Source organism: Sylvia atricapilla, chromosome 3 (assembly GCF_009819655.1).
Source record: "Sylvia atricapilla isolate bSylAtr1 chromosome 3, bSylAtr1.pri, whole genome shotgun sequence".
NCBI lineage: Eukaryota > Metazoa > Chordata > Aves > Passeriformes > Sylviidae > Sylvia > Sylvia atricapilla.
In genome coordinates this window covers 84,518-109,447 of record NC_089142.1, presented here as the reverse complement: position 1 = coordinate 109,447, position 24,930 = coordinate 84,518, and the positions used below count along the sequence as shown (strand labels likewise).

General features: G+C 45.5%; 1 protein-coding gene across 1 annotated transcript; it reads right to left on the bottom strand.

Moving 5' to 3' along the window:
• Positions 1 to 3,840: 3,840 nt before the first annotated feature.
• ZNF512 (zinc finger protein 512) lies at positions 3,841 to 24,924 on the bottom strand. Its single transcript, XM_066314477.1, is given in 15 exon segments — positions 3,841 to 6,207; positions 6,209 to 6,451; positions 6,878 to 6,976; positions 7,504 to 7,566; positions 8,977 to 9,078; positions 9,761 to 9,955; positions 10,573 to 10,740; positions 11,130 to 11,228; positions 12,808 to 12,894; positions 13,269 to 13,393; positions 15,279 to 15,362; positions 18,903 to 18,992; positions 20,714 to 20,925; positions 22,248 to 22,306; positions 24,870 to 24,924. Coding segments are annotated over 15 exon segments (1,707 nt in total). The 5' UTR covers positions 24,906 to 24,924; the 3' UTR covers positions 3,841 to 6,162.
• Positions 24,925 to 24,930: the final 6 nt, after the last annotated feature.

Sequence of the window (24,930 nt, the reverse complement as noted above, 5' to 3'; positions counted from 1 at the left end):
TGCCACAAACCTGCTCTGGCTCTGATGCCCAATCTTCTGCCTCTTAGGACTGGTACCTCTTTTGGGTTCAGTGTCCAGTTAGGGGCCTGGGCTACAGGGACAGAGAAAACACACTTGGGACTGGCTGAAAAACTCACTGGGATGACCCTGGCTGGATACCAGGTGCCCATCAAAGCTGCCCCTCAGCTGACAGGGAAGAGAAAGAATAATGAAACATCATGGATTGGGATAAGGGCAGGGAGAGCTCACTCACCACTTACTGTCATGGACAAAACAGACTCAATTTTGGGAAATCAGTTTAATTTATTACCAATCAGGTCAAAGTAGGATAATGAGAAATAAAACCAAATTGTAAAACCATCTTCTCACCACTGCTCCTTTCTTCCCCAGCTTAGCTTCACTGCTCAGCTCTCTCCCTCCTGCCCCTCAGCAGTGCAGTGGGACAGAGAATGGGATCAATTCATCCCAGCATGTCTCCTCCACTATTTCCTTCTCAGGGGAAGGGTCCTCACACTCCTCCTCTGCTCTCACATGGGCTCCTCCATGGGCTGCAGGTGGGTCTCTGCTCTCCCATGGACCTCTGGTGGCTGCAGGTGGGTCTCTGCTCCTGTGTGGATCTTTTTGGCCTGTAGGTGGGTCCCTGTTACACCTGGGCCCCACAGGCTGGAGAAGAATTCCTGCCCCAGCACTTGGAGGCCCTCCTCTCATTTCTTTTGCCTTGGCCTGGGGGACTGCAGGGCTGTTGCTCTCATTTGCCCTCCTCTCTCTGCCTGATGCTGTGCACAGTTTTTCCCTTCTTAAATCCCAGGGGCACTGTCACCATTGCCGATGGGCTCTGCTTTGGCCAATGGCAGGTCTGTCTTAGGGTCAGCTGGCTTTGGCTCTGCTGGATTGTGGGAAGCTTCTAGAAGCTTCTCACAGAAGCCATCCCTGTAACCCTGCCTCTACCAAAACCCTGCCATGCAAACCCAATACAATTCCCTTAGGAAGGAGTTTTGGGCAAAGCAGCTTACGGTGAAAGCCTAAATTAGCCTGAGTTGTTTAGCCTAGAAACTATGAAACTGAGGGGGATGTGCTGACAGCTTCTCTTTAGATGTCTGACAGCTGCCAAGCATATACAGGGCTGCTGCAGAGACTGGGATGGCCTGTTCATGGCTGGGCTGTAACTTCACTCCATGTTGGCTTGGCCCACGTGGAGACCAGGGCTGATCGTCCTCTCAGTGTGAGACTGCAGAAGGCTGATTTAGTTTCCAGCTACTCCTCCACCCCAAGGACTGTCCTGCTGCCATTCTCCTGACACCCTCTCCTTGGCATTGCTTCTGACAGGGCCAAAGTAATTTGCCAGCTGCATCACTGGCACTGGGATCTGCTCCTTGTGTTTGCTTGTGCTGACTGTGCCACTGTTCCCGTAATATGGGAGCAGAGATACAGGTCCTGGAGAAAGGGGAGAGAGGGTGTGTGCTTGTCAGGCAGCCTGGCTCTGCCATGTCCCTGCTCAGTGCTGTGCTGAGCCCACCTGTGCTCCACCTGGAGCTGTGCAGTGCTCCACACAGCCAGGGGCAGAGCCAAGGTGGCATGGGAAGGAGGGGAAACCTGTGTAGAACCTGGATCTCCACGCCATAGGACAGGGAGCTGTCAGGGACAGGGGACAGTGACACAAGTCTTGCTTTTTAAAGAGATCCAGAGCCTTCTCAAATTTTTTTGGCAATTCCAATTGCAGCTTCAGCAAAATCTAATTGAAGATACTCAGCTCCGAGGTTCTCAGCAGAGGAAGTACATGGAGCTGCTGGGGTGAGAGCAGAGGATGCTCTGAGGGCTGGAGCCCTCTGCTCTGCAGACAGCTGGGAGAGCTGGTGGTGTTCGGGCTGGAGAAGAGAAGGATCCAGGGAGACCTCAGAGGTCCTCCAGTGCCTAAAGGAAACCTACAAGAAGGATGGGGATGGACTGTTTAGTAGGGCCTGGTGCAGTAGAGCAAGGAGCAATGGTTTAAATGGGAGATTTAATTTAGATTAGATGCAAGGAAGATTTTCACAATGAATGTGGCCAGGCACACATACAGGCTGCCCAGAGAGGTGGTGTGTCCCATCCTTGCAAGCATTCAAAATCTGGTTGGATGGTGTTCTGAGCAACCCGATCTAGTAGAAGACAATCTTGCTCATTGCAGGGTCTTGGCCTAGTTAATATTTAAAGGCCCCTTCCAACCCAAAGCATTCCACGATTCTGTGCATGGAAGTCTTCTTTTGAAGTTTACCTCTTTACCAAGTACTTAAATCAGATTAGATCTGTCTCCCATTCACACTCTTCCTTTGCATATGAGCCCCCCTCTTTCCTCTAACCCTTATTGCTGCATGGGCTGGTCTCTGGTTCTCATGAGGTGAAGGAGCTGTCCCCAAAAATGGCACCACAGGCAGCACCTGTCGTGGCCTGGGGCAGCACTGCCTGCCTGTGCCACTGCCTGCCTGTGGCAGTGCGTGGGCTGTGGCAGCGGGAGCAGGGCCAGCCAAAGGCAGATGAGGGACCAGTCCACACTGCAGTGGCACGGAGGGCTGACAGCCTCCTTGGCAATGAGAAGAACTGGAAAAAAGGCTGACAGCACTGGCTGTGATTCTCCTAACCTTTAACTTGGCTCTGTCTGCACAGGCAGCCACAGGGACCACATCTCTGGTTATGGTCATTCTGTGGTTCAGGGCAGGCTATGTTTGAGTAACTACCTGGCTTTTGTTACCAGCTTCCAAAGACAGAGGCTTGCTTCTGAATGCAACTGCACTTTCTGAAAACAAAAGCGGCTGATTTACAAGACCTCTGAGCATAATTCAGATGGGTTTTTGGACCTGACACAGCATGCATAAAAGAGGACACTGCGCTAATTAATGTCTCAGCAGAGCTGTCCAATATAACCACCTCCCCCTCCAATCTCTCATTCCACTATATTTTAATGATAAGATTGACCTACTTAATTTTGAAGGCAGCTGGCTTTCAGAGCCAAGCAACACTTGAAGAAATGATGTCATGCTTAGTGCTGGTTTCAGTACCAGCATCAGAGTCACACGGCATCCCAGGGTGACATTAACCCTCCACCTGCCTTCAAGGTCGCTGAGCAAACACCTAGGATCAGACTGCTCCAGAAGCTGGTTCCAGGCCATGGCTCCATCAACACCTGCTCCCAAAAACCTGCAGCAGCACAGGGAAACGTTTGATTTACAGGTGATGTCACTCCAAGGAAAGCAAAGCAGTGGAAGAGCTTGTCTGGCCCCGGTGTGGTGTCCTTACCAACAGAGATGTGAAAAACTAAGGGGCTGTGGCCCAGCCTGATACAGTGACAGAGCGAAGGGTATGACTGCAATGATTTCATTCTCACATGCCACACTCAGCACCAGACTGCTCCGTGCAGGCAGCAATGATGAACTGCAGGGGATGTCTCTGTGTGAAGTGCACCCTCTGTCACAGTTTTCTCTCAATAGAACAGCTCCGTGGTTTTGGACATTTTGGCACTATTAAAAGAGCTTAAACCTTAAAGCTACTGCAGGGAAGGATGTAAGTGATCTCATGAAAATTACTGAATTATTAATGACCTTTAACAAATCTTGGAACAATGGGGAAATCCTTGAGGATTAAGAAAAAATGAAACAATTGAACAACTCACAAACCAAAAGATAATCTCTCTCCTCTTCCAAGAAAAAAACCCTCCAGGCCCTCAAAGCAAAACTCAAGTGTGCCAGTACTTAAAGACATGTGATGAGTAAGTACAGCGTAGTCTGAAATGTCTGAAATCTGCCAGACACACCAACATTAAAGGGCATCATAAGTAAGACCCAGCCAATGTTGTTTCACAGAGAAGAGTTTTCTGTAAATATTATTCTTTAATTAATTACAAGTCCATTTAGGTAAAGGTAGCCATTGACATAATAAATTTCTCTAAGGTCTTGTTCTTGGCCCCACATGTTATACAAGCATCAGTGGAACACATTAAATGCTTGATATTAAGTAATTGTAAATGAGGATTTGTCCCAGAGAATCCCAGAGTCTGCAGCTATTTAACATCTTTGTCAAGAATGTTAATGACATTATATAACAATTACAAAGAAAATCTGCAGATTAAAACCAAGCTTTCTGGAAAAGTTACTGTACAAAACATAGTTATTAAGGTCTCTGCTAGAGTAGTTCTGTGAAATCCACTACAATGTTTCAGAATGTGCTCATCATGTGCTGTCTGGCCTTAAACTCTGTCGAGTTTCTGGAAACAAGAAAGATGAGTCCTCAGAGGCATTTGCAGAACAACTGAAAAATGTGCCTAAGAGGGTAAAAGTGAATATCAACGGTGTAGTGAAGGAGTTGAGGACAAAAAGAGGTAGGTGAGAGCAGAGCAAGGTTATCATTGTATCTTACATAAACCAGACTGTTACAAAATGCTGCAGCTAATTCCTGGTTCATCTCTCTGGACTTAAAAAAGCGAAAAATGCACCAATCAATATACAACATGTCAGCAAAGAACAATGCACAGCAGGAATAAGAGTGAAAAACCTGTTTTGACTGAGACTAAGAAGCCTCTTTAGCTCATACAGCAAATTATGTAATGGAGTTAATAATGACTACAAATATGCAGGAAGAAATTTCTGATACCATAAAGCTATTTCAGTTACCTGGACTCAGCAGTATGGGATGCAGAGGCTGAAATGAAAACAAATCCCAATGAGAAAACACAGCATTTTTAGTACAATGAATCACTGCAACAAGTATTGAGTGACTGGCTGGTTTCTTTTATCACTTCTGATTTCTTCAAAACTGGAGCTCTTTCTAAATATGTACTTGCTCAAGTACAATTGATAACAGCAAGGACCAGTTTGCTGGGGCAGTCAGTGATCAGCATTTCTCCAGGGCCTGTTGCACACACTACATAATGTCCTCATCCAAGCTGCCTGGTGCAACTGATTTGCTGGAGCAGAGAGATGGCATCCAGAACCTGGGGAATCCACGGATGGAGAGCAGCCTGGTGGACAAGGTCCTATGGATAACAGAATCGGGCACAACCTGGCCATATGTGCACTGGCAGCCCAGAAACCACCAGTATCCAGGGCTGCATCTCCAGGAGTGTGGACAGCAGGTGAGAGAGGTGATTCTGTCTCTCTGCTAAATACTTTGCTCTCAGGGCAGCTGCCTCAGCCCCACTGCACCAGGATTGCAGGTGCTCTGGGACAGATGTCTCTCCTCACAAGCAGTGGACTGACAGCAGTGCCACCACCTTGTACCAGCTTGAGTCAATCCAGCAAACAATCTGCTGTACCGCTAGTGGACAAGGATGGATTGCTGGAGAAGGCTTTTTTTCCCCGTGCCGTGTTATGTGGAGGAGTATGTTACTGAATAACCACAAGAATATCCATGTCTAGAGAGCAGGTCTAGTTAGTAACTCATAAATGACAGGAAACTGGACTCTAGACTGAAAACCAGTATGAAAAACCTTTTAATTCCTGGGTTTATTGTACTGAGTGGGAACATGGTGAACATTTGCTGAGTACAGCATTGTGGAGTTCTGAAGAGAAAGTGAGAAGACAACTGAACATCACCAGTACATGCAGGACAACAACCCTGCAGGCAGGCTGGGGTGTGTTGTGTGAGGAGGGATGGCACCAAGAACACCAACAGACAAGAAACCACATTCTCGCACCACATTCTGCACAGCACTGTTTTCATGTTTAGTTTGTGTGCATTCTGTGCAACAAAGGATTTTCCCCTTGAAGAGACCTAAACATTCTGCTGTCCCTTAAGAGAAGAACTGTAAAAAAAGCACCCTGATCTCACACATCAGAGGAAGATGACAAAACAGACACTTGCTGTACTGGACACCACTAAACAAGCAACTAATGACCAAACTGAGACTGCAACCAGAGCTGGGATCACACTGGGTACACTGTCAGTGCTGCTGTCCAAAGGAATTACACCAGCACAGGCAGCCTCTGCACCACAGCTTTGGTTTGTCTTCCTCACAACTGACCAGATGCAGAAGTTTCAGTATCAAAGCCACCCGCAGAATTGAGTCACAGTCCCAAAGACATTCAGTTGCTTGTATTAGTGCTGTGGGTTACGAGCCTGACAGAAGTGGGGCTTGTAAGTGAAAAGCCTTAGAATTAATTACTCCTTCTTATCTTCCAGGGATTTGCTTCGGCCTCACTTGCGGCCGGTTTTTGGGACATCAGCTCTCTGTGCAGCCCTGAGCAGGTGCCCCTGCCTCACTGCTTGCATTCTTGTTGTCCACTTGTCGTGGACGGCCTCTCTTTCTTCTCACTTTTTCAACTCCAGCAGCGGGGAGCTTCTTGGCAGCCAGGGTTCCAGCCTTCTTCTTCCTGCCTCTGGCCAAAGGGCGTTTCTTCCGTTGCTTCTTCTGCTCTTCCCTTCGGCGAATTTTCATCAGCTTCTCAAAGCTTTTGGTGGTTGTTGTATTCATATCAAACCAGTCCTGCAGGTTTGGAAGGCAACAAGGTTGGTACTGATGGTGGTGGAAAGGCCAAATAAAGCCTATCAGGGCTTACTATATAGCTGTGCTGTGGGACAAGGTTTCCCTGAAATGTGAGCTCTGGAAAGGCAACTGCCTACCAATGCTCTGTTCTTTGATGTGTCTCCTCAGGTGTCACTCTTTCTCAGAGGATTCAGATTTGATTTTTGCCTAGTTGAAGGCACAGGGAATGCTGCAGAGCTGAACAGAGCAGCAGCAGCTTGGGACACAACACTTGCTCCCCAGACTAACATGTAAGACCAGCTAAGTTTAAGGACCCAAGTGAGTAAGGAGAAAGTAAAACATGGCACATATCCAGCATTTTCTTTTTCAGACACTCTCCCCACCTCCAACAGCCTGGGGTTTGAGGTTCCACTCTGCCTGCCTTACCTCAGCGTGCACAGAATTGATGTGATACTTGACCCCACTCTCTGAGATGAACTCCTTGTCACACAGGAGACACTTGTATTTACCAGCCACAAAGTCTCCCTGGCATCAAACAAACAAACAAATTTCATCAAGAGCTGCTGGACCAGGAGGCTGATAAACCTATATATTTAATTTGAATCTTGCTCAGATAGAACCCAGCAATAAAAACTAGAAACTCTCATCCACAGCAGACAGCTTTAGCTACAGGAGCACTGACTGGAGTGAGCAGTTGTGCCCACAAAGCACAGGACTGCTCTCTGAGATGCCATAAGGTCTCCAGCAGTGCACCTGGAAAAACTGCTCTTATGGCTGTGAATCTACAGGTAGAACTGCTGTGTCATTAAAAGGAATGCCATTCAGGTGCTTCCCCCTGGTCTCAAGTATTGTTTGCAATGGCAACCTCCTCAGCAGTTGGGGGAGCACCTAAACTGGGGGCTGAAATGAGATGATCTTTAAGATCCCCTCCAACCCAAACCCTTCTGTGAATCCATGATCTGTGAGGATCTCAGATTAGCAGGACAAGAACTTGAACTAAGGGTTATCAGAGGGACAGAGACAGTGGGACTATTAAGAGGAAGACTACCAACCAAGGTACATGTGCCAAGGTGAGACTTGAGTCCTGAGACACTGCCATACACAGATTCACAACCCTGAAACAGTAAAAAAGAACAAGCATGTGAACAACATGCTAGCAAGAAATCACTTCTTCCTGGACAAAAAATAATAAAGCATTGTCTGGAAGGCAATCCCAAAAGTGCAAAAAAGAGGCAGAAGCCAGAAAGTTTCTGGTAAAAAGACCACTAGAAGAGTTAAGTTTTCATCAAGCTTAGTACTTCTATTTCCAGTTTCAGAGCACACCTGGACATAATAAAAAGTCTCCTGCACCAGTTACACTCACGCTCTATCAACAGCCTGACAAAACTGACAGTTTGCTTTCTGCCTGAAGTGCAAGAGAGGAAAAATTCAAAAATTCAAAATGCCCTTCAAAGGGCAGCTTTAGAGGCCTGTCCCATGGGGAGCTTCAGGCATCAGTCTTGGGGTACCACACTGTGCTCAGCCCTCAGCCCAGGCTGCAGAACAGGAAGCAGGAGAAGACCTGCTGCTGCATTACTGGTTGGTGACACAGGACAGCTGCTCCCTGGAGACAGCTCCACATACAACATGGTGCTGCAATTCTGACATTTGGAATTTATGCTAGCCTGAATAGTGGGGAGAAAGGTAGGGCAGGGGGAAGGCATCATCTGTCCACCAAGGCCAGAGGGCAGCTCCCACTGACCCTTGGCTCTCTGACAGCATGCATCACACAGAGATGTCTACCACCACCTCCACCGATGGGGCTGTCTGTGATTGTGACTGCTGTAAGGTATTGTAAGAAACTAAGCTTTCCAGTGCCTAAAGGGGTCCAAGAGAGCCAGAGAGGGACTTTGGACAAGGACCTGGAGTGACAGGACAAGGGGAAATAGCTTCCCACTGCCAGAGGGCAGGACTAGATGGGATACTGGGAAGGAATACTTCCGTGTGAGAGTGGTGAGGCCCTGGCAGAGGTTGCCCAGAGAAGCTGTGGCTGCCCCATGCCTGGAAGTGCTCAAGGCCAGGTTGAAAAGGGCTTAAAGCTTGTCTAGCACAATGAAAAAAACTTAAGTGCTGTCCCAGACAAACTTTGATTGCTCTTGTATTTCCACCTCTACTTCTTCCTTCTGTGATTAGATTTAGATAGAAAGGCAGGGGCCTGGTATTTTCCCACTATTCAAACCTCCAAATGGACCAACGGCCCACCTGGATGAGAAACCTGTACCAGCCTGACACCAAGTTACTGGCTTTCAAGTGTTCACATATTCTCAAAAGGATCGTCCTCAGGGCATTTTGATGTAAAGGACTATCTATAGGAGCATCCCCAAGACTAAAAAAGGTCTTGATTTCACTAAACAACCATATTGAGATGGAGCAGGATTCGTCTCCAACAGAGAGACCAACTACAGTTTCAAGGTTGTGGGAAGCTGTTGGTTCATACAGACCTGAAATCTGCCCCCTCTGGGGCTTCAGAAACAGTTAAGGATTACCTGGTTTGGGCAGTGGACTCTTCGGTACATCTTTATCTCTGTTTTCCATTTGCACAGCACATCTTGACTAAATGTGGGCAGTCCAGGACGAGTGTATTTCAGCTGAGACAAAGATGGAAATGAGAGCTGGAAGTAATGCTGGCTATTCAGAATTTTCTCTTCTAGGCTGAGATAGAAGTGCTGTCTATTCTACTCTAACAGGCAAACTCCCAATAATCAATGTTCTCCTGCCACCAACTCTCTAGAAACGTAACTGAATCTGGAAAAGCCCCACAATATCAGAACCTGAAACTTCCCATTGCCTTGACTACAACAATTCCTCTAAATGTACCTATCCCACTGAAATCATAAAGCATCCTTTTCTCTTGGGTTTCACTCACAGCCTAAAAGACTCTGCTGGAAACTCTGAAGTCTAAAACACTGTGAAATACCACAGCATGTATGAGAGACTGGAAGGATTGCTGGGACCTTTCAGCACAGCAGGAGGGATCTTGAGCCTATCACCTGTGAGCAATCATCATAACTGGACATGCTCCCTGTGCCCACTGAGAATTCCAGCAATAGGACTTTTTAGTCATTACAGCCTGCCTGAACAAAACACTCCCTCCACAGCAATTGCTGCTGTACAAGTACTGCGATCTAAGATGAGAGAGAGCAGAACCCAATCCCCCACACAACATACTGCTTTCCAAATGCCATAAACATGGAGTTGGAGCCAGCACAAGACTCATCAGATATAGAGGTATAAACTTGAACCCTATAAAGCATTTTTAAGGCCTTGTACCTTCCGGTCATCTGGAATCAAGTCCTGCAGAACTTTTCTTTTGGGCCACTCTTTGGCCAGCTCTTCTCCTGCCAGCTCATGGAGATAGTAGATTGCCACCTTTGCAGATCTCCTCTGAACTCTGCCTGTGTTGTTTTGCTCCCATTCCATTTCTTTCAGGTTCTCTGTTTTTCCCTCCTCATGGAGGAAAGTGACCTGCAATGAATGCCCAAAAAAGTGAGCCTCTTTCACTACTTCCTATTTCAGTTACACTAAATACTGGGAATAAAAGTTTTGCCAAATCCCTCACAAATAGGCTGCAGCAGCTACAGTTTACTGTCACAGACATAGGACAGAAATGCCCCCCACTTGTCAGACAGACCCCCAGATCTGCTCACAGGGATCACAGCAATGAGGCTCAAGCAGAGAGCTTCATGGAGTTGTTAGTTTTGAAAGGTATTCCATCATTCACTGCAAAACCCTCATGGACAACAAAACTGGCCATTCTGCTCCAGTGCTGAGTCTTTTAAGAGCAAAGGAAAGCATCTCAGGAGTTAAGTCAGCATCAGTCTTTCAGGGAACAAAAGTCAGCTCATTTACAGCCGCCGTGATGATTTACTACTAAAAAACTTCATCCTAGTCACAGACAAGCAACAGCTGCTGCTAGAAGAAAACCATCAAGGACAAAAAAATCCAGGGGCAGGAAAAACGCAAAGATTTGTGATCTGTAATTCCCCAATAAAGCAGCAGACAAAAGCCTACAAAAGTGTCTCAAGTCTGAGTGGCTGGAGTCCCACCAGAGCCCTCTGATAAGCACTGCAGGGTGCACTCACCGGCCCATGCTTGGATCGGAGGTGGTAGACAAGTCCTGCCTTTGATCTGTATGCTTTTTCACAGTGATGGCACTTCATAGCCATCTTCTCCAGCTCAGAAGCAGCCTTCCCACATTTTTTAATGTGATATAGGTATCCCATTATGCTGGTGAAGCTGCCTGTGCAGCCCTGTCAACACAGAAGAAAAATACATGGAAGAAAACTGTTCTTCAAGGGATTACACAACCAGTGTGAACAGGATCCACAGTTTGCTAATCAACGTACTATCATTTATCATGACAGAGCAGAAACAGGTAGGTAGAAAACTTTAATGTTAGTCTATTCAGACAGACAAAATCTGCGACAAAGAATTGGCATTGAAATGACTATTAAAAGTCTCTTTTAACCCGAATTATTCTATGATTCTAAGCTGCTCTGTCTTAAAAGCATAGTTGGGATCTTGAAACATATCTTGCTTTGGCCAGCACCAGAGCATACTCAACACCACCCTCATGTTTTATGTTTGTGCATTCACTGCTGTTTAACCCTTTTTTCCCCCTTGGCACAATGCAGCTTACCTCCCTAGTACACTTCAGTTTTCCCATGCGCTTCAAAACCTTCCGAAGGCGGTCTCGCTCAAGCTGCTCGTCCAGCTCTTCTCCCTCCTTCACAGCTGGCTAAAGCACAGCAGAAAGATGAATGAAAAACACAGGATGCTCAGCATTTACAGTTCTTCTCACAGGGAATTCATTACTCAACAGACTGGGGCAGGAAAGCTTCTAAAATAATTAGATCTCTGCAACTTATGATTTTACAGACATGTATTTACTATAATGATCACTTTCTGTATCTGTGCTGGCTATGGCTGAAGTGACAATTGGTATGGGAGTGTGTTTTGGATTTGTGCTGAGAACTGGGTTGATAGCAGAGAGATGGTGTTGCTATTGCTGAGCCCTTGCACAGTGCCAAGGGCTTTTCTCATACTGCCATCGAGTGGGGTGCACAAGCAGCTGGGAGGGGACATACCTGGGACAGCTGACCCCAACTGATGACAAGGATCTTCCAGACCATATGGCACCATGACCAGCACATAAAGCTGGGGAAGAAGGAGGAAGGGGGCAGACATTCAGAGTGATGATGTTTGCTGTTCTAAGCCACTGTTATGCACGATGGAGCGCTGTGGTCCTGGAGATGTCTGGACATTCCTGCCCAAGTGGGGAATGAATTCTTGTTTTGCTTTTCTCGGGTGCTTTATCTATTGAACTGTCTTTATCTTAACCCATGAGTTCTCTCACTCTGTCTCCCCTACCCTGCAGGTGGGAGAGAGAGTGAAGGGCTGCGTGGGGCCTGGCCGTGGCTGGGGTTAAACCAAAGAGGAATTACCTTTAAAAGGAGTAAACTGACAGAAAATGATGCATCTTAAACATTTACTGGTCCTACTGTTTCCACTAAACCTGACTAAAGTGAAACAGACTGCTTGCAACAGTTATTCATCTGTGCTGAACTACAGCTCAAGTTCCTTATTCTCTCTCTGATGGTGGTTTATTTTTTCCTACTTTACCTAATATTACACCTAGACTGAGTAAAATAATAGACAGACCTAATTCTCAGGGCCAGAACATGATCCCTGATCTGCATAATTTACTAATACAGCTGTAGGGTTCAGAAACTGCAGTACTGGGAACTGTGCAAAAAAATTCAGAGTGAATTATCTGAACATTACACAAACTTCCAAGTGACCTTTTCAAAAGCTCTAACTCCTCAAAACTACAACAGGAGACATTGCCTTCTTTAAAGCAAGAGCAAAGAGGAAAAGCAAATTGTAGTATAAGTACTAATCTAGTGTTAGATTAGTATTTTTACAATAAAGAGAGATGAGAACTAATTGCTGCTTCTGCTATTTTACCTCAAATTTAGTCTGGTCTAGATGTAGAAAAACTTCCTCCTTTCTAGCAAAGGACTGAAAATTGCAGCCTAATCTTTTTCCTTCTGACTGGGAATGCCTTCTGTGTGTGACTTATTACCAGCCTAAACAGAAATTCATCCCTCTTTCTATGATGTTGCACGCCTACCATATCTGGTAACATTCTACTGTTTTTCAGATGTTAAGCCTCACTGGAAAAATAGCAGACAGACGAGATTTGAACAGCTAAAACACTCGAAAAAACCACTCCATCTTCTGTTTCTTTGTGTACCAGGAAAGGACCAAAGCCTGTTCTGCCTGTAGGAGTTTTAGCTGCACAGCAGTTGTGTTACCTGATTGTTATGGTCTGCCATGACATGGTATTTCATCCCTGCTAAAGACTTCAGCTGCTTCCCGCAGTGATGACACGTGAACATTTCCTAGAAATAAACAAGGACATGGTGCATTTAACTGTAAATTAACCAAAGTAGTGGAAAACTCTTTGGGGCAAAGGAGCAGGAGAACAGAACAATTTATTTGGGCCTGGTAACTGTCTTCTAAGAATAGATTTTATGGAGATAAAACCTTAGTGGAACAATGAAGTAACTACACCCTTGTTCACTACCCCAAACCTCCAGCAAAAGGCTGGGCAAGAAGCACCAAGCACTATTCTTACAGATGTACGAAGAACTCTTACTTAAGGACATGCTGATGAGATGAAACTGGTTTTAAATACAACACAAAACAGGCAGGCATTTCCATCAGTAAGCTGAAGAGGAGTAAAGAAACCAGAGCTCAGCTCTTGTGTTCTTACCTTTTTGCAATTTACCATATGCTTCTTCAGCCCTTCTACAGTCTTCCTGACCACAGCCCGGCACATTGGACAGGTAACTCGGCCTTTGTCCTGAATCTCTAAAGACCATTGCTCTTCTACACTACCTGTTGAAACACAATGTTTAGAATACCAGTGCTAACACAGGATCTTTTTCTCCTTCGGTGTGGACAGTGAACTCTAAAAAGAAACAGGTCACAAGCTACCAAACCTGTGTCCAGCACTTCAGCACATGTAGCTCACTTACAGCTTTGGGTATGCAATGTCACGTGGCACACATTGCTGCTTTTCAAAGAGCATTTTACAAACACTCTTCAATATATCATTTCCTTCTAAGGAGTGTTCTTCTACTTGACCAGTGGACAGTTTTCCTTTGTTAATTTCTGTCACACAATTACTTTGGCGTGCTGAGTAAACTTTTCTTTTGGCAAAAGTGCTTTCATAGTTGTCTTGGGTGATGTAACCAAAGAAAAGTTTTTTCTATTCCATCTGTTGAAAGCTGTTGGGGAGATGTTTTTTTCTTCATCTCTTGTAAGGGCAGGGAGGAGAGGGCGGGTGCCTTGTGATCCTGGGCCAGCTGTGCACACCAGGTGGGGCATTGTTCCTCATCCCTTTCCCCAGCCATCCTCCCTCCAGGGGGAGATCTGCTGGTCCTGGGCCCTTCAGGCTCACTAAAGACATGACACATGACATCATCACATTGGGAGATGCTGCTTGGGGGAATCCAAACCACTCCTACTTAGATAAAACCTGAGCTGTAGGAACAGCAGATATCCAGTGCTCCCACAGAATTCCTGGGAGAAGACCAGACCCATCTCACCATTACTGGACCCTTTTTCTACAGTCTACAGTAGGACCATCTCTACTCCAACAGAGCCACATCTGCCACTCCAGGAGGGCTTCCTTTGGACTGCTTCCAACACCCTGACAAACAGGGTGTCAGGCTGTATTTCTGACTCTGTCAGGGTTTCTAGGATTTTTGTTTGTTTATGTTTGTTTTGGGGTGTTTTTTGTACTACTACATTTGTATTATTAATATTCCCAGTAAAGAACTGCTATCCGTCTTCCCAAATCTTTGCCTGAAAGCCTCTAATTGCAAATTTGTAATTGGGAAAGGGGGGTGCTGGTTTACATTCCCCATTCCAAGGAAAACTCCAGCTTTCCCTGGAAGATACCTGCCTTCCCAACCCAAGACAATAGTAAAAGCAGTCACAGACCACCAGGCTGGGATACTCAACAGCCAGGGAAAAGCACCCTGTGTGGCACGATTTCCAGTTTCTGGCCTCTTTGTGAAATCCCAAGCTGAAGTCTGATGGCAAGAGCAGAACCAGGCTTTTTGCATGGGGTGGTACAAGGGGAGGGTACAATAAACTAACCATCAGGGATAAACTGGGGAGGAGCTTGAGGAGGGACTTACAAAACAGAGGAAAATGGGAGAACACAGTGGGAGGGTACAGCTTGAACAATCCAATGGGTCTTTGAGCAACACAAAACTTTCCAGCACTAGGGGAAGGGATTAGCATAGATTGACAACCAAACAGGTGGGGTAACTGGCAGGGGGTTGGTTCAGTAGGGGATTGGCATGGAACATTCTGGAATGAGGGGCAGGGTTTGGGGAGTAACTGACAACCAGGAGAGGGAGGAGGTATCTTTGGGTGAAACCATCTATTTGAGGGGACATCATGGGTCAACCATTCACAGAACTGCAACTACTTTAGCAGGCTTTCTGTTGAGTTCAAAAAGTGATTTGCCCTTCACTATTACATTATGCAATGGCAAGAGCACGTGGAACTTTGTGTGTGCACTCCTTTCAGTCCTGCTCTGCAGTACTGATACAATGCCAGCACAGCAGCCAGCTCTTCTTTGTCACCAGTAAAGTGAACTACTAAATGGAAACACCAGAAACACAGCTGTTGCTCAGATTCAAATCCTAGAATCGCATTTATCTTTTATTTGCTTCATCAACAATGTTTAGCTACTGCCTCTTCTTACCTGTCTCATAGGTTTCTGGCTCTTTCTGAACACGGTGCTCTTTCTTTCTGGAGTTTTCTTTTGTTCCAGTTTGCTGTTTTTTTCCTGTTATAACACAAACAAGAGAAGCCAGAAGACTCAGTTGTGGTAGTTGTGTTACAATAAAAAGCAATTTCTTTGCTATAACGCTGCTATTTAGTCTGCTGTCTTAAAGTTATTCAGAAATGTTCTGTATTTTATTTTTTTTAAGCAATGTCAAGATTATGTTTCCTACTCCCTTTCAAAATCTATTTATAGTGGCAGGCATTAGTCCCACCCAAATATTTTTGTAAGTTCTGTGGTTGTTCATACACAAAGCTCAGGTGATGGGAAGTCCTGGCTCTGAAACATCATCTGTGCATAGTTTGGCTGAAGTCCATCTGATGACAACCAAAACAGAGTCTCATTTCTCTACTCATTCCTATCTTCTTTAGACTAAAAACTCTCATTGATTCAGTATGGATTATGCTGTTTGCTCTCATCTCCCTGTCCTCTTCAGTTGTCCCACACATTTCCTGAATGGCAGCGCCTACTTGTGGAAATAGCACTCCATGGTCACCCTGCCATAGAGCAAAAGAATTACTTCACGTGTCTAATACTTCACAAAGTCTACATTCCTGCTCAAAGCTCAGTCTAACATCTGCCTTCTTAAAAACAACTATGACACTGTTGGTCTGTAGTCAGCTTTTGATCTGTTACAGATCTTGGATCCTCTTCTGAAGCATTGACTCCTGGAAGGCTGTTCTTTGTTTTTCAGCTGTGAGTGTATTTGTTCCCAAACTATATAATCTTGAATTTTACACTGTTCTCTGTCCTATTTTTAAACTGTTTCTCTAGTGTCAAGACCACTTAAACTTTTAGCCAGTTCTCCAATACACTTGCTGTCACTTTCAGCTTTGTGCTGTCTACATCCTTCCAAGTCCTTGGTGACAAAAACAATAGTTAGAATTGAATATAGGGACAGATGGTGAACCTTCTTTCTATACTCCCATTTCACCAAGCTAATGACCTCATTGCAGAAGGCTATCAGGTCAATTTAAGCATGATTTTCCCTGCAGGAATCCATGTTGGCTGCTCCAAATCCCCATCTTGTCCTTCATGTGTTTGGAAATGCTTTCCAGGATGATTCTGTCCATCAGCTTCCCAGGGACTGAGGTGAGGCTGACTGGCCTATAGTTCCCCAGATCTTCCTTCTTCCTGTCCTTGAAGTTGCAAGTGATATTTTCTCTCTTCCAGCCTCCAGGAAGCTCTGCCAGTTGCCATGACCTTTCAAAGATAATCAAGAGTGGCCTCACAATGACATCAGCCAGCTTTCTGCACTCAGTGCAACCTGTCAGGCCTCATGGGACTTAGAATCATAAATGGTTTAGGTTGGAAAAGCTCTCTAAGACCATGAAGTCCAACAGCTCCCCCAGCACGACCAAGGCCACCACTAACCCATGTCCCCAAGTGCCACATGCCCTTCAAATCCTCCCAGGGATGAGGACATCACCACTGCTCTGGGCAGCTGTGCCAAGGCTGGACAGTCCTTTTGGGGCAAAAGATTTTTCCCAGTATCACATCTAAACCTGGTACAACTTGAGGCCATTTCCCCTTGTCCTGTCACTTGTTCTGTGGAAGCAGAGCCTGACTCCACCATCCTGTCAGGGAGTTGTGCAGAGCCACAAGGTCCCCCCTGAGCCTCCTTTTCTCCAGGCTCAGCCCCTTTCCCAGCTCCCTCAGCCTCTCCTGGGGCTCCAGTCCCTTGCCCCGCTCCGTTCCCTGCCCTGGACACGCTCCAGCCCCTGCAGGTGTCTCTTGTCAGGAGGGGCCCAGAGCTGCCCCCAGCACTGGAGGTGTCCCAGCAGTGCCAGCACAGGGGGACAGGCACTGCCCTGGCCCTGCTGCCACCCAGACCTGGCACAGCCCAGGGGCCAGTGGCCTCTTGCTCACCTGGGCACAGCTGGGCCTGTGTTGAGCCACTCTTGACCAACACTCAAAGGGCTTTTTCCAGCTCCTCTGCCCCGGCCTGGAGTGCTTAATGTGGTTATAGTGACAGGAGGGCAGGACCTGGCACTTGGCCTTGTTAACCCTCACACTGCTGGCCTTGGCCCATCATTCCAGCCTGTCCTGTTTCCTCTGCAGAGCCTTCCTGCTCTCCAGGAGATCCACATCCCAGCCCACTTGGTGTCACCTGTCAACTTACTGAAGGTGCACTCAGTTTCCTCATCTAGTTCATCAATAAAGATATTAAACTGGACTGGCCAAATAAATACTGGGCCCTGAGGAAGACAACTGGTGACCGGCCCCAGATGGATGTCACTCCATTCCCCATGGATGGCTCTCTAGGCCCAGCCATCCAGTCAATTTTCTACCCAGGAAGGAGTGCACCTGTCCAAGCCATGAGCATCCAGTTTCTCCAGAAGAATGATGTGGGAAATGGTGTCAGAAGGCTTCACTGAAGTCCAGGTAAGTAACATCCACAACCTTTCTTTCATCTGTTAAGTGCATCACCTTGTCACAGAAGAACATCAGGTTAGTCAAGCAGTACCTGACATTCCTAAACTCATTCTGTCTGGGCCTGATCACCATGTTGTCCTGCAGATGCCACATGAATAGTACCCAAGATAATCTGCTTCATGACATTCCCTGGCACTATGGCCAAAGCAACATGTCTGTAGTTTCCTGGACTCTCCTTCTGACCCTTCCTGCAGACGTGTGTCACACAGGCTGACCTCCAGCCCCCTCAGACCTTCCCACTTAACCAAGACTACTGGCAAATGATTCGGTAAATCCAGTTTGTTTAAGTGCTCTAAGGTGACCTCTTTCACTGAGTGTAAAGCTTCCTTGTTCCAGACTTTCCCTCTGTCTGGTCTCAGGCTCCTGGGATTCCTGAAGGATTCCTTTAACTGATCAAGATTGAGTCACAGGAAACACTGAGTATCTTTTCTGTGTCATTTGTCACCAGCTCCCCTGCTCTGATGAGCAGTGTACTCACACCTTCCTTGGTCTTCCCTTTGCTGTTCATGTACTTGTAGAATCCTTTCTTGTTGCTGTTTACATCCCTTGCCAGATTCAACTCCAGGCTGGATTTGGTTTTCCTGACCTCATTCTTGCAAGACTGGACAGCAAATGTACACTTCTGTGCCACCTGCTCCTACTTTCACCACCTGTACACCTTCCTTTGCACCTAACCATTGACTGACAAACCTTTTGAAGGAATGAAAGACCTTTGATGCTGAGCATTTTTCTCCTTGGTCTTTCTGGCAAAAAAGAAGTGTTTGGGTTTGATTTCTTCTTAACAAACCCATATTGCTATTATCAGCTGCTCAGTCTCCAGATGTTTACAAGTAATGTGTCTGATTATTTAGTCTATAATCTTTTGGGAAACTGAAATGATGCAGACTGGCGTATACTTCTATAATTCCCTTCCTCCCTCCCTTTACTTGACTTCTAAGACTGAAATTAGATCATCTCCCACTGATTAAGCAGACACTACTCAATGGTCTCCTAGAACAAAACATTCAGAATCAGAAATAGTTTGAAAACTCCAGAAGATGTCAATTGGGAGAGAAGTCTGAGGTACCTGGAGACTTGTACTTAGGAATTACAAGTTATTTGTATTACCTGAAATCTTCCGCTTCTTCTTGGGAGAGTCTTTAACATCTTTGCCTTCCCTTTGCTCAGATTTCCTCTTGCCTTTCAAGAGTACTTCTCCTGATAAGTAAGAACAGATATGCTTCAGTCTTGGCATTCAGTGTGGGTAACAGCTTTGAGTCTACTGCTGCCTCATCTTATCCTTGTATTCAATATTTAATCAAAAAACCAAAAGTAGCTCTTGTGAGACACCTGGACACCAATGAACCAGACACAGCCTTCTCTCTCAGCAACATTTCGGCACCCCATGGCCCACAATACTCTGATACAGAAGGTATGGAAGAAACAGTGCCACAGTATGGCCTGGAAAAATAATCCTCAGAAAGACACAGAAAGTGCTAGGTTATGTCATAAAAACCTCACCTGCACTCACACATAAAGGAGCATACAGAAACCCAAATAACATCATGGCTGCCCTGAGTATTTCCAAGCTCATCATAGTCTTATCTCCATGAATACAGATAAGCACAGAAGCACAATGGTAGGCAGGGAACACCAGTCATAGACTTTAAGAAACAGACAGCTTCCTCCTGGGTCTGTCCCAGGAGATCCACAAGGATAAGTCAGTGGTAACCCCTCTCTGAATCACCCTTTGGAAGGGGGAAGGGGGGAACAGTGAGCAAGGAGAGTGTGGTGTTACTGCCTAGGGTTATGCAGCACCTAGGATCTGAGTGGAGAACAGCTCAGGATTACACAAGACTAGGATGTTTAGGAGTGGTATCAAAGGGAGGGAAAGAGAGAGAATTACCCAGTTTGGGGTTGATCATGTGTGGGAAAATAGAGGTGTGAAACGACAGCAAAGAACACTTGCTTGCAAATAGGTGACTGGTCAGTATTCAAATGTTGTCACTCTGACACCAAGCAGGGTCTGTGACTGTGACCCTCTCTGTAAGGAGGTCTTCACCCACCACTGGCAATGGCACATCCAGGGACAAGCAACTGAGGAGACTGGCATCCAAAGGCCAGGTACTGAGTGGATTAGGGATTCAAGGATGGAGGCTGTTGGTCCTGTTTGTGTGAATGCTGATCTGTGTGGCTCCTGTTTGTTTATGTTGTATGTCTGTGTTCCTACAAGAATACTTACTCAGTCTTGCTGCTGACCGGACCTGGGGCTGTGGAGCTACAGCAATCTCACTTCTATCAAGCTACTGAATTTGCCTCTCCCCACAACAGAACTGAATATGGATCCTGACTTAGAGGTAAGAAGAAAGTGCATTAAAGAAGATTGAAGTTTTGACTCTCTGCCACACAAAAAGTTTGGAAAACAGCTCCTAGGCCAGGAAATCTGAATGTTCCTACAACATCGTAAGACCCACACCATTCCAAATCAGAAAATTGTAACTGACAAATGTGAGTAGATAAAGATAACCTTAAAAAATAATGGTCTACCAACCACAAAAACTGTGTCTAATCCCAAATACTGCTGAATGGTCCCCTTTGCCACATCTTTAGTGTTGATGGTTCTATTTTTAAAGCTCTTGAAGCTTATTTCTGATATGATTGGTGTAACTCTTATGCTTATCTCTTCTACAGATAGTATTGAGTTCAGCCACAGAATGATTATTTTAATAGACAAGTCACTCAAAAGGAACTGTGTAATGTCAGGGAACTGTACCCGTGTTCGTGCAGTGACAGAAGTTAATTTCTTTCTATACATGAGCAGCACTAGCAAGCTTATAATTTTTGGTAGAATTGCAGCATGTCTTTCAGAAGCAAAAGAATCTCTCACCAAAGAACCAGAGAGAAAATCAGTTTTGCCTTGGACCAAGAGTGGTAAATACCTTTTTCTTCTGAAGACTTGTTAACACTGTTCTTCATTCCTCTCATTTCTAACCAGTAAGCAGGCCTGCGGATGGTGCGCTTGCTCCTGGGCTCTGCACTCCCATTCACTGGGCCCTCTGGTGAGGCAGAGGAAATGTTGGTGTCTGTGTCATCACAGGTACTGTTCACACCTGGAACAGCAGCTTCTTCCTCCTCCTCGAGTTGCTTAGACCTGGAAAACATCAAGTTTAATTCCTGTGTACATGGATACACATACACACAACCACAATAAACCTGACAGATGACATCCTCCTCATCTTCCCAAGTATTCTAAAAATTAATCTCACAGTTCACTGAATCTCCTGAGTTTTGGGAACTGTAAAGTGCCAGCAAGATAAAACATCCTCAGTGTTGTTCTTTTAGTATATCTTTTTAATAATGACATCAGTAAGCTGTCAAGATAAACTGAAAAAAATATTCCTCCTGTCTCAAACTTTCAACTTCAGAAGCAGGCGCAAGAGAACCTTAACTTAAAAATATGCATTTATCATTGGAATAGAAGAATATTTCTGCAGCCTACCATTACAGAAGAGACATTTTCCATACCACAAATGGCAAGATGTCCTTCAGTCTCTATTCCCAGAGTCAGGGCTGGCACTACACAATTAAAGATTTCATGCCAGTAAGAATTTTAACTAGCAAGGCTTTCAGCAGTGAAGACAACCTTCCTGTATATCCTACAAACCACACTACATTAAGATTACTTTAGACTAATCAGCAGCACTCATTTTTTTGCCTAGAGATCAGAATGAACTTTGCTTCACTGTTCCAAAGTATTTCTCTCAGGCCTTGAAATGCCTGGACATCTACGTTCCTGTACATGACAGCAAACTGAATGAGGTGTCAGAGAAACACAGAATATCTATTCTCTGGGCAAATACCATTTATGTAAATAGGAAAGAGGTAACAGCATCCTTTTGTAATGTATCCCATTGCCACTACAATTTCCAACTGAAATAACCAGATCACTGGAGTGATGACTGATGGCCATTCTATTAAGTCTATTAATTCTATTAATACTCTGAGCTGTGGAGCTCACCTTTTAACACATCAATCCAGGAATTAATAAGTGGGGAGGGACACTGATGGCGTCAGGTCAGGTCATTACATACTATGTTTCAGGAGGTACTGCAGAAGCATGGGGAGAGGATTTCTCAAATTAAAGTCTTTAAGTTGCACTCACACCCAAAATACAAATGCACAAATACCCAAACTTATTTCAGAGCACCATTTGGTCTTGGACTTATCATATTTATCTTCACTATGTTAAAATCCTTAAAAAAATAAAAGAAAGCTGATACAGACTGAAGTGTCAGAAAAGCACTTTTCCTACAAACTGAAGTCAGCTGAGACTCTCAACACGCTAATTAAAATTGCTGCAACTCTTAAAATTCAGAATATTTATAAAGACCAGATATAGTTTTCCACTAGGATTCTCTCAGCTTTCTTCTTGCCCTCAGTCAATCCAAACAAAAAAAAAAAAAATTCACATACTTTTTATTTCCCAAGGGCTTCTTGAGCTTCTGCTGTCTGTGATGTCCAGTCCTGGTGTCCTAAAAGGGCAGAACAATTCACATTAGAAGCATCATTTGTTTTATTTTAGCATGTTTCACTATGCAGCCAAGCACAATCACCTGCACTTTGAGGATGTGCATGCATCACCCTTTGAAAAACAAACCACTGTTTTCTGCCACTGGAAACACTTAACCTTTCCAACTCCAGCTGAATTAGAACAGAAATCAAAACAGGGATGAGTCCTTCCACACTCCCCACAAGAAAGCCAATCTTTCCCCTTGCAATGGGATGGCATGGAGTGTTCCTTGTCTCCCCTATATTCACCCAGAAATGTTTTCTGCCTACACTTTACTACCTGATGACAAGTACTTTAGATACTAATTTGCTAGTTTTTACACAGTACTTATTTTTCCTCAATGAAGTAATCCTTCTATTTATCCTGCCTAGAATGTTTTCTCTAGTCTCCTTCATGCCCTCATTTTATATCTCACTTTATCATACCCCATCATGCCCAGATGTTCACTTTATCTGTATCACAGCACCCTTTTCCTTATTTAACAAAGATTTTTTATCACTTGCTATGCTCCTATTAAGACATGTAATTTAACACACCTTTGTAAAAGTACATTTACAAGTCAGTGTGAACAACTCGTTTGCTGTATGTTGCTCCTAGGGTGTGGACAATCACAGACTACCACCTTCTTCCATACTGATCACGACTGAATGATATTCTTCGTTAGAAAAGTGATGACAAAACAGACCAGAAAATAAAAATCACTGCCTGGTGGAAGTATATATAATACCAAAACTATAACCTAGGGAAAAAAGGTAGCGTTTTGCCAGGTACAGGAACTGGCTAAAAAACTGCAAAGAAAAAGAAAAAACCCGAAAAAAACCAACAGCAATCAACCACACCAAAAAACCCTCAAACAAACCAACCAACAAAAAAAACCCCCCAAAACAAAAAAAACTCCAAAAAAACCACAACAAAACAAAAAAACCCCAAAAAACAACCCCAACCCCCCCCCCCAAAAAACACCACAACCCAACCCCCCCCAAAAAACCCACAAAAAACCCCAACAACAACAAAACTCAAAAAAATCACCCCAAAACACCTGAAAAGAAAAACCAAAAAAATCCAACGAAATAAAACAAAACCAAACACACCCAAGAGAAGAAAATGGAAGAAAAAAGAAATGATGGCTAAATTACCTGTCTTCTTTACAGAAAAATGTGATGCACACTACCTATAGTGCGAGACACCCCAAGCATCAGCTAAGAAGTTCAGAAGCAGGCACTGATACCAACATATGAATGATTAAACTGTGCCTGTGGAGTGTCAGGCTCTCCTTGGGCCTCCAGCCCGAGTCTTCTCATGGAAATGTTAGGGAAGCAGCAGGAGAAAATTCACAACTGCCCACAATGACTTCACAGTGAAATCTTGTCTCCTTTGGAAGGAAAGTCAATTGGATGCTTGTGTTTGCATTATTTACACCCAAACAGTAGTGTCAACAGCGTTGTCTGGGAAATCTCATCAGAAATGTGCAGAAACCTCACTGAGCAGCAGTCAGAACAAAATCAGAGCTGTGAGATTACAAAGATAAAAATGAATAAACAGGCAGGCAGAGTCTGCTGCAATTCACTGGCTTAATCTATGATTAGAAGAAGTGAAATGACTGACAAACATGGCATGTGTTTCAAGATTCATGGAGGTTTTATAGCTAAAAAATTTTGCCTAAGAGTGAAGATTAGTATGAAGAACTTTGGCGGCAGTTAAGGATCTGCAACAAAAAGGGAGAGTGAAAATTATCTGTCAGGCTTTCTGAGAAGTTAATAACAGCAGTTATGAAGGAAACATCTATAGAAATTGGTGTTTAGGTTCTGTGTTTTTTCATTTATACCTTTTACTTCCTACTTAAAAGAACAGAGAGCTAATGTATGCAGAAATGCCCAACGGCTGGACATAAGGAAAACAAAATGTCTCTTTCCTTGCACAGCTGAGAGAAAGTGAAACAGTGGCCCAGAGCCCGAAAAGATGGAGCGTGGTGGGTTCTGTCTGCTGACGGACTTTGGGCCGCTGCAGTGAGCTGGAACACGGCTGCTGCTGCCGCCGGAGCCCCTACGAGACCCAGCACCCAGGACGGTGCCTAAGGACAGCACAGAAACCCGCGAGGGGACGAGGCTGACACGGAAACTGAGTGAAGGTGCCACAGCAGGGCCCCGACTGTCCCCGCGAGGCGCGGGAGGGCTCGGGATCCTTCGGGGATCGCCCCGCTCCAGCCCCACGTTCCCGCTCCTACCGGCACACTGCAGGAAGTACGTCCTCCAGCCAGGAAGGCCTTTGGACAAAGCGCCCCGCTCCGGGCTCCTGCCCGGTTCCGGGCCGAACGGGCCCGGGCCCGGGCCCGTCCCGAGGCCTTCGGGCGGAGAGGAGCCGCTCCCGCCGCTGCTCCCCGGAGCCCTTCAGGGCCGCACAGCCCCAGCGGCGGCCAGGGGAAGCCGCTCGCTCCCGCGATCCCAGCGTCGGAGCCCATCTGGCGGTGGCCCGCAGACCGGCCGGGCTCCCCGGCCGCACGGGCGAAAAGCCTGGCGGACACTCACCGAGGAGCCGCCGCTGTCGTCGTCGTCGTCCCGCATGGTGCCGGTGCCGCCGCCACGTCAG